Source organism: Neodiprion fabricii, chromosome 2, assembly GCF_021155785.1.
Source record: "Neodiprion fabricii isolate iyNeoFabr1 chromosome 2, iyNeoFabr1.1, whole genome shotgun sequence".
In the NCBI taxonomy this organism is placed as follows: Eukaryota; Metazoa; Arthropoda; class Insecta; order Hymenoptera; family Diprionidae; genus Neodiprion; species Neodiprion fabricii.
In genome coordinates this window covers 7,578,517-7,589,044 of record NC_060240.1, presented here as the reverse complement: position 1 = coordinate 7,589,044, position 10,528 = coordinate 7,578,517, and the positions used below count along the sequence as shown (strand labels likewise).

Below are 10,528 nucleotides of genomic sequence, written 5' to 3'. Positions count from 1 at the left end.
TTACTGTGGCTACTCACCGATGCATTCGTCTTCTTCGTTCCTCCTGAACCCCTCCGAACACTCCCCAATTTCCGGTATATCCGTGATTCCCTCTTCGTAGTCATCGTACTGATCTTCGTCGTCATCTTCGGCATCGTAGTCCTCATCCTGAAGCAGTTTCGTTATCTTATTCGGCTTAACTGTGCACTTGTACGATCCCAGCGTGTTTTGACAATCCTTCTCGTCCCCGCAGACGTTTTGCTCGCTTTCGCACTCATTTATGTCTGTAAAGTAAAAATTAATAATTTTCCAGTTCTTCGCGAATTCGTAAATTTGTTTTCAACTCATAGATGACTGGAGTTTAAATGAAACGAAGCGTAAAACCGACCGTTGCATGTCTTCCAATTTTCCGCGAGAATGTAACCGTCGGGACAAAGACAGAAAACGCTCCCTGGCGTGTTCAAACAAGTATGTGAGCATCCCGCGTTTCCTTCGGCGCACTCATCGATATCTTCGCAAGTGTGATTGTCCGTGGCCAGCTTGTAACCTGGAAGATCCGTACAGGCACATTCATAGCTGCCATTATAGTTGCGGCAGCTTCCCTGGCAGGGTCCGTGACCATTGTTCAACAGGCACTCGTTCACGTCTGTGTGTAGAAAACAACTCAATTGAATCGTGTTGTGTTTACGTTATGGCATTGTGTTCGGTGCCATGATGTGTTCAAACAGAAAGCTAATCTATTCTTACGTCCTCTTAGAGCTGAGAAACCTGTTTCACCGGGAACCATAACGATCTACTTTGAGCTTACACGAATGAATAGAAATGAAGAACTTCAACTAAACGGAGAGTTAGGAGTAAAAAACCCATCAGAGACCGGGGTGGGGGGGGGAAAGATGATTCCCAGCTTGTAAGTTCAAAGAACATGCACAGAACCCACAAGAGACCCTCCTTGATTAAAACCAGGTTGATGCGGCCCCCAATTGAATCGTTTCAAGCTCCAGGCAATCATGTACCGTTGTCTCAACACTCACTTTCTCTCGCGTTCTTTCTGTAGTTTCTTCGCTTTTTTCTCTTTAATCAAATATTAAAATGGCGAAGGACGCAATGTTTGATCTGTCCTATCGGGTTAAGGGGCTTTGAATCAATAATCGGGTCTAAATTGCCTGCCTCCAAAACAGAGAGTCTTGGATTCCATCGATCTGCTTACCTTGACAAGAACGAGCATCTACATCGAGCTGATATCCCGGACGGCAGTCGCACCGGAAGGAGCCAGGATCATTATGACACAGGTCTGCACATCCTGCTGTACCATCGGCGCACTCGTCGATGTCTGTTTGAGGTAAATATACCAAAATTAAAAGTGACGTTACAGGTGTGAGGTACTTGTCCTGACAAAATTGTGTCTGACATTGGCTACGTCGTGATTATAATATCAACAGACTGAAAACTGATTTACTAATCAAATTAAAGCAACTCCAATTACTACAATATAAAGCATAAATTTCAGCAAAGAATGGAGTGAGTACAGATATTTAGATATCTAGGGACGATTGAATACAATGGCGGTACAAGTTTAGAAAGTTACGAATTCTTTGTGATTTTTTGTTACATCACTTTACACACTGACGTACGAGATGCCTAATTATCACAGTTAAAATAAATGTGAGGCGGAACAAGGAGAAGCATGACTTATGAGTTTAATTAATTCGTCAGTGAAGATTCCCGTGCAGTGGCAGTGATCAAATGTGTGTAAGTTCTGTTACACCGGAGTAGATAGTTTACACCTTGGATGTTCGCAATCAGAGGTACGCATCTCCTGTCCAGTTCGAGCGGGTTTTTTCAGTCGAGATCTTCTACACGATCAGATTAACATACAATGCTGCTGGCGCCTTTGGTCGCTTGGCTACGCTTCTCCTTTAGACCGAGCCGTCTCCCCCCAACGGAGCGAGTTTCTCACCTGAAAAGCCAAACCTAACACCACCGCGGGTCCCGTCGACTAATAGTGATGCTCAAGATCTTATGCTAATGGAGCAAGCTGGCGCTAATCGCCTTAGTGGGGCCTTTGTATCCCCAGGAGAAACAGTATCGGTTACCATCTGCGATTTAGTTTTTCAACGCTCTCAAATGGACTTTTGCAATCTAAATGTAATCAAGGTACCAGCTCATCTGTACCATCGCATTCGGTATCCAATGATTCCAAGAATGATCGCGACTCGTTTCAACATCACGGTTTACAAACGACAGACAACCTTGTTTCACCCGGTCAAATTGGATTTTGAATCGCCTAGATAATAGCCACGAAACGGACCGTTTTGATCGGGCAAAAACCAATCGACGGAGCATGAGTGATATATCGGCTTGCATGGGGATATCGCGCGATCGGTAATCAGTTTAGACACTCGACTAATTACAGGTCGGCCTGGATACCGCGTCGAATCTCGATTCCACCAACCCATAAATAAGCGGGTCAGTCATTCGTCTTTTACCAAAGAAACTCCTGCAGGAGACCATTGTGGTCACTTCCGCTTGGATGGCCCAGGTGTAGGCGAGAAACCTCGGATTACATTACAGAAAAGAAGCATAAAAAAAAAAAAATAGACTCTGGAATACACACCGCTCGGTCATTCGCCCACGCGACGACCAAATGGCACCGCGACTTCCCGGCGCTAGATCCTTTTTCGGTATTGAGTTAATTTCTAAGAGCCAGTTGACCCACGGTGACGCTATCGTCCGAGGTACGGCATAACGTCCAACCCGCCGTCAGTGTAGTTTAACATAAGTGCCATGAGGTATATATCTCATTACAATGTAAAAGTAATCGTGGGACTATCGCCTAGCTACAGGATTACGCAACTCGGCTGTATGATCGTTTTGTGGGTGGTTAGAGGTGACAATAAAACTTGACAATAGTGTCGACCGCCTTCACTTTCGACAATTAACATCCGACTCTATTCAATCGGCTTTGCCATAAATTTCACACAATGGAGTCCACCATGAGACGTATTGTTTTTTTTTTTTTTGTTCGTCGTCACACCACCGCATCAAAGATCAAAGCCGCTAATGCTGCGCGGATGAAAACGTTCGACTCGATACGATGTACCATTTTTCAGGTTTGAAAGTATCTTCCAAAAGTCGTTTCATCACTCGATTATCGATTTCGCATTCGCATGGTTATTTACTCACCGACGCAGCTGGGACCCTCTGATCGAAACCCTTCGAAGCACGAGCATTTCGCTCCAGTCGGTGTATCCTCGCATATGTGATCGCATCCGCCTCTGTCGCCATTGCAGCGCCTCAAGATCATCGGTAGGGATTCTGAAAAGATGAAATGACAGGGAAGTCAAATCTGGGGCGTCGATTCGGTTCCACGAACGGCGCAGCGATTCTGTACGCGTTTCTAGTTTCGGATCTGTGTGATCTGTGACACTGTATCGGAGCGAAGAGTCAGCCGGTGATACGAATCGGAACGAATAATTTGCCACGTCGGGCGTCCGGAGATGGAATTCAATTTAACGAAACAAACAGATGGAGAAGAAGGGAGCCGATGTTGTGGCGCTTGACAAGAAGTGGTCTTTGACCCAGGATTCCGGCCGCATAGACTGACGTGACATTCTATCTCACTACCGTAGGCGTGTGACGCGCAGGTAGATGAAATCCAACCCGCTTAGAAACCTGACACATTGACAACTGAAGAATTATTACGCTCCCGTGATGCGTATCATCCGTGTCTGCCTATATAACTGACGTCACGGCATTGCTGGAAAACGAGAAGAGAACCGGTTTATACGTGTCTCAAGATTAAGAAATCATTCTCATAATATCCGATATTGTACTACCGACGATTAGCCAAAGTGTCAATATTGAGAGGAACGTCTGCTCAACTTGACATGTAGCGCAAAGTCGAGAAAAATCCGAGTCTTCTTTGACTCGTTTCAATGTATACTTCATATTAACAACCAACTATTTTTCAGCAAAATTTAATGGCAATCACAGCATGAAAGCTAATAATGGATTTGATTTGAATCTCTGGAGCTTTTCTTTCTACACAGAATTACCTTACCAAACATTTATACGTGAACTTTTGTAGAATCACAATACGTCGAATAGTTGAAAAAATATCAGGCTTATCTCGTTTTCTCGGGAGTATTTTCATCCTATTTCATAAGCTGAACAAGATTTCACAAAAAAAAAACTTGAACTTCCTTCGAAAATTTATCCATGTAAGTAGACGATATTTGTAAATTATAACAAGTCGTGACACATTACAGAACCGGTTTTACATCAATGTGATTAATCGAAGTTGCTACAGTCGTGTTAGGAAAAGTCCAACGGGTCCGACGTGAAAAACTGCGTATAAGAAAAGACGAGGTTTCTGAAATCGTGATTGATTCGATGGCGTCCCACCGTCGCAAAACGTGGCACAGAAAACGCAATCTAGATTCGGTAACCGGCGTATATAAAAAACTCGCAAACTGACCGGGCTTTTTGACGCATTCCGGCAGAGTCCCGACCCATTGCTTGTCGCTGCAGAACAGACGATAGGCCTCGTAGTTCTTGAACTCGAATCCTTCCTCACAGTCGTAAACAGCAACGAGATAGACGTTGTACGGAGGACGGATGTTCTTCTTCCTGCAAAGATGGGAATATTATATTAAAATGGATAAATATTGTAATGATACGAGTACAATAGTCTCGAATCACTGACCTCGCATATTTTGCCGGATATGCGTTTTCCACCCGTGGAGCCTTCTGCAGCCGACCTCGTTTCCTGCCTTTCATTGAACAGCTCAAATCCAGCCTAGAAGCTAAAGTCTCGTTCAACTCGGCGCGACGATTCGCAACCGGGGCTTCGGATTGCGAATTTTCGGCCAGTTTCTTCCGCATCTTCCGCCTCTTTATCTCGCTAATTCTCCGGCGCACCTGCTGCCGTTTCATGCTCAACGAGTCGAGCGTTGACGGATCATCTCCGAGGAAAACGTCTTTTCCAACTTTCGACTCGGACTTATCCTCATCTACGGAAACGGAAAATAAATTCTTAGGTCCGATTTTTCGAGCCTGAATTTCGCTGGATAGATCAGCATTCGCTTGACGAAGGTTGTGCAGCGTTCGTTGGATCGTGAAACCCAAGTAGACTCGTATAAACGTGTCGCCGTAACGAAAATCATTTTTTCAGTATAATCAAACTCGTACTTGGTGGAATGGAAGGATTCAAAAATACATATACTTGACATAAATTCGCAATATTCGGAGTTTCATATACCGATCCGATAACGCGACAAGCTTTTGAATCAATGTTGATTCCCTCGATCTCGAAAGATCCGACCGATCCTTCTAAAACCCGTGACCTGAAACCGATAGTTTGGCCGGATGCGTAGCCGATGGCTCGATCGAAGGTGGCATTATACAAGAATACACGCCGCATGCTCGCAGTCGCATCCGTATATGGAGCCGAGATGAACGCAGGCGATACGCACTTTGCCGAGTGTCATGCCGAGTAATGATTCCACGACGTAAAAGCTCGGGCACGTGGTACAGGGACCCTGCACACAAGTACGATGAGAAGGAGTCCACCCGAGTGATTCGCGGTCGCGAGAATATGACGAACGTCTCCCGGAGCAACGAATGGATATCTAGCGAACCATTGTGCCCGCCACTCGTGCATGCTGCAAGGTACGTGGCGTAATGTTTCGGTCCATTAGCCCTCGTTATCTAACCGTGTTCCGCGTTATAAATTTCACCTTGTCTGACAAACAACACCTTGGTCTGTTGTATAGAGGTTCTGTATAACCCGATCAAAAATTTCCCCTCGCTTGTAACCCTTCTGAAAAAATATCTTCCACTATGATAAGTTACGGTAACTTGATGTTACTTTTTAACAAAGTTAGACGGATAAGGTTGGAAGCGTAAGCAATTATTTCAAAAAATTAAGCAGCGTAATAACTAGATTCTATCACCGTTCGCAGAGCGCTTATAGTTATTTATTTTCGATCGCGAAACTGTCCCTTTTTGGAACGAATGCAAGAGCAATTTGCGTTCGATAATTCGGTATTACGTTTTAAAAATTAATTGAGCTACGTGGTCAACGGAGCTTGTGAAAAACTGGTTAGGTACGCGGTTGCATCCCGACCGAATTATTATTCCTGAGTGTGATTAATCCGACTCCTCGGACTGTCGACGTGAGGTGTTGACGTTAAGGAGTACAAGTAGCGTATGAAATAACAGGAAACTCCCTTGAAGGGGCCCCGAGAGGTCTCGGAGTCTCGGGAGGGCCCGAGGGCCCCGAGGGCAATGTACTTCTCGAGTGTGCGCGCAGACCGCGCACTCCACACCATCTCCGAGGCTTATCTTGATTGCACCGATTCCGAGGTATGCCACGCGAGGTTCAACTGCCCGGTCACGAGAACACCGAGACCCGCAACAAAATGATCTCTCTCTCTCACTCTCTCTCTCTCTGTCTCTTACTTTACCTGTTATCTCAAATTTTTATTTTACTCATCTCATCCCAAGTCTTAATTTACCTTTCTACTCACGACTGTAATCCACTGTAATCTACTTGCATTTCTACTCATTCTCTTTACTTCACCTATTTCGAGTTATATTTATGTCTATCTGCTTGCTTTTTCTGTTTCTATTTTATTGCATCCTATACCATTTTTCTGTCGTTAAATATACTTTCCAAACATTTCTATGGACATCGTAAACATCTGTCTATCTATCTATCGACCTATCTATGAATCCATCAAGGAAAAATTCGTCGTTGTGATAATTGAGAAATTGTAATGATCATCGAAAAGTATACATTTGGCAATCTTCTCAACACTTGAAGAACATAATTTTAAGTCATCGTTGTAGAATTATAAACCAGAAAATTAACAGCTGCGCAATTGCATGTCATAGTTTGAATTTAGGGCACACTTTCGATTTTGAAAATTCGTAGATATTAACGATTGAACCAAACTGGATCAAGCGAAATATAAAAGAAATGATTCGCTGTAAACAAACGAGATTGATTTCAGGGGTTGACAAGATATCGTTGTATAAGATTGTTCGAAACTTCGGGATGCCTTTTGTCGAGTCAACTAAGTTTCAGCCGAAATGGACCTGTTCTCTAATTTAAACACCGTTGACTATTTAATCAAAACGATTTACATCTAATAGAGATAAGAGTCTAAAATTTTTACGCAAGTCGTACAGAGCTCGAATTCTCTGCTTGCTGTTTTCGTCTCACTTACGCAACAATAATAATACTTTGCGGCTAAACAAATAAACTGTTCAAACCTGGTCCTAAAACTTTATGCCTAGAATACCTAAAGGAGTTTCGAATTTTCATTGAATTTCTTGAACATCGTTGTTGGATAGAAAAAAAAAATTGTAGAGTTAACACGGCAATTTACTCCGGAATTCTTCGATAATTCAGTGAACAATTTACATCAATCATCAGCCAAGAATTGTCAATAAATCGATTAAAAAACACATTTAATTGGCTATTTGTGGGAAAACAAATTTCCGTAGCGCGTAAATTTAGATAGAGAAAAAAACTCTCATCATTCGGTTAAAATGTGTATTGTCTCAAAGAGTTTGAGTCTGCTTTGAGGAAGAGGAAAGAAACGAGATAGCAATTTCGTCTATGCACGAACGAAAAGAACAAAAAAAAAATAAATAAAAATGATACACGACAATCGCGCGTGTTGCGGCTCTCAGATATATGTACGAAGTGAGTCAGTTTTTTTACGCGGGGTAAATTGCGTGAACAAAACTGCCCTCTCATTCATCTCGGATGACTTGTCCCCGGGCCGTGATCAGGGGACGACGCCCATTTTCTCGGGGTAGAATGACACCGAGGATTAAAGGCCCGGCCACGATTCGCCGGCACTCCCAATGATTATCACGTTCCTCAAGACGAAGATGAGGTTTTAATCAGCGAAAACCGCGGGCGGCATTCGGGGGGAGGGGGGGGGGGGGGGGGGGCGGATTGATTGACTCGTTTAATATTTCTTTTTCCCCCGACGTAGTCTGATCACGAGGAAGGACCTTGAGGCAAAAATTATCCCTCTACTTCTCACCCTGTTCAAACACTTTTGCAAGATTGATTTGCGCGCTGCAGCATCTCGGATTCCCGCCCCGCAGCCTCGGGATCGAGACTCTTGTCTGATTCATCTCGAGGATTGGACGATCGACCGCGACCTTCCCATGCGGGAAAAATATCTCAGGAGTTCCTCGCCGCGATTGATTTACGGTGTGCGAGGGTGTTTTGCCGGAAGGGTGGCTTCCTCCTCGTCGAACTTTAATCCGGCTCCTCGATTCCTTTTCGCACCACGGATTCGGCGAGAGTTCAAAAATTCGTTTACTAAATTTTAACGCGAGGATGTATTTCACGGATTAAATATCTCGTGTTGAATGCTATTCGAAACCCAGGAATTTTGGTTAACAAACTACGACTGTTCATGGTTTTAGTACTACTTCTTAAATACCTAGAACGTACCACGCATTCGTCGAATTTTAATTGATTCATGCACACCGTGTTTGGGTATTTGACTTTTTTTTAATTTACCGGTAATTGGTTATTTTTCAACTTTTCAATGAACAACAAGAAGCCTCGAAAGCCCAAATTTTTTTCTTCTGTACATAATTTTCTAGATACACAGACATTCCATGATTCTTGTAACACTTATGTTATACTAAGAACAAACTTAAAAAAAATTTTACAATTGTAGCAACGTAACGTAGTAAATTATCCCATTATCTCCTGAGTTTTATCGTCAGATTTTTATTAAGCTACTGAATTTTTATTAATTTCTTTTTCCGTTTGATTTTCCCCTGGCGAACACAATATATACAGCGTTATGAGATTGAAGGTAACTAGAAATTTATTTTTCCAGACCATTTTCTCCCCGTCAATATTTCTTAATTCTGTTATAAAGTATTTACGGCTCTACTGTACGAGTTGTTCGATTTATCTTGCCACAAGCTGTGTACCAGACAAATGAAATTTACCGCGGCAACTCGTTTGAGAAAATGAAACTGCGTGTTGAAAAAAATATCGATGGTACAGGTACGTGGCACGTAATTCCCTCTCTTCCACCCCCTCCAAATAAAATGTTGTTCGAACCACCTCTTGCTTTATCTTTCACGCGCAGCCATCAATATGAGCGTAAAAATTGGCTGTCTTTTCCTAACTCGAACATGCCACCTAATAAATCGGATACCGGATTACTGATGCGTTAGTGTACAGGGACCAGAGAGTGACGAATTGAACCGGCACATCATCCCCGAGAAAACATCACCTGCAACCACATCCTGATCGGATTGAATTTGTGTTTTTTTTTTTTGCTTTTTTTATAGTCTCTCTTGACATTTTACGGTCTCGCGTGTATTCCATTCAGTCAATTCTTGGCGAACGGAGAAAAGGCGGAGCCTACGATTTTTGAACAATTTACGAGACCGGTTACTTTTTTCTCACGTAATTCGTTTATGGTATTGGAAAACAAGAAAAATTCAAAGAATTTTTTCATGAAACCTCGATTCAGTTCGAATGACGGAATTAAGTTTTTCCTCGTCATAAAAAAATCAATATCATCTTGCATAATTTTGTTCGCCATTTTTTCTTGCAATCAACATCTGCAGTGGAATTTGGGATAGTGCAGCGTCTCTGTGATAAATCTTTGAGTATTTCGCAGGATATTTTGAACCTATGCTAAAAAATGTGGAATAATTCATCACCGCTAGGGTGATTGCAGTTTATTAAAATCACGAGGATTAAATTTTGCTTGAAGAGGATGGAACGGAATTAGCGAAGCTGAGGGTATTAATGCGCATTATTGTTGTATAATCGATGGTGCTCCGTACCCGCCGTCGAATTTGTGAGCAAGCCGGGCTGCATATTCATTTATTATATCGCTCTTTGCCCGGCGGGAGAAGGAGAATGGTCCAGGAGGAGGGATAAACGGTGTCCGCCACTCGCCGACAAAGTCAAAGCTTGTGAATTATAAACGCAGAGAGGGCACATCTATCATTTCAACCACGTGGAAGTAATTTAATAAACTCTCCCTAGAGAGAGATGGAGAGAGGCGTAAGTCGGCCGTCGATCCTGGGCCCCGAATCATAGCTCTTTGGACTTTAAGCCTTCGCCGCTTTCCGCTGCTTCCGGTTACAGAATTTTACTTTCGCCTCCACGATCTGGAATATGATCTCCAAAGTCGGAATTTCACGGCTCTAACCATACATGACAATCGTGGGGTTACGGTATAATTATAGTTTAGCGTAAATCGTATTTGTGCTTCACTTTCACGTACGAATGTAAGATACATTCACGGGATACTGGTTGAACAAACTGATATTAAATAAAATGTTTCCTGATTTTTCGAAGGTCTCGCGAGAAGAATAATTTAGCTGAACCAGCGTTTAGAACCGTACTGCAGATTGTATTTATTATTTAGAACCTGAAGTACACTCTGAGATAACGAAAACTTTCACATTGGAATTGAATTTCGAAGAATTGAAATTGGGTGATCGAACGGATTGGAGGTCACGTGAGTAAATTCAGTTGGTT

General features: G+C 42.9%; 1 protein-coding gene across 1 annotated transcript in view; it reads right to left on the bottom strand.

The window, feature by feature from the left end:
• The window catches only part of LOC124176861 (fibrillin-1-like), a 62,567-nt gene that overhangs the window by 21,609 nt on the left and 30,430 nt on the right, over positions 1-10,528 (bottom strand). Inside the window, exons 3-8 of the mRNA XM_046558658.1 lie at positions 4,685-4,991; positions 4,457-4,608; positions 3,163-3,294; positions 1,187-1,309; positions 368-625; positions 18-263 (exon numbers count right to left, since the gene is read on the bottom strand). Of these exons, the coding sequence (XP_046414614.1) occupies positions 18-263; positions 368-625; positions 1,187-1,309; positions 3,163-3,294; positions 4,457-4,608; positions 4,685-4,991 (1,218 nt within the window). The remainder of the gene's footprint in view (positions 1-17; positions 264-367; positions 626-1,186; positions 1,310-3,162; positions 3,295-4,456; positions 4,609-4,684; positions 4,992-10,528) is intronic.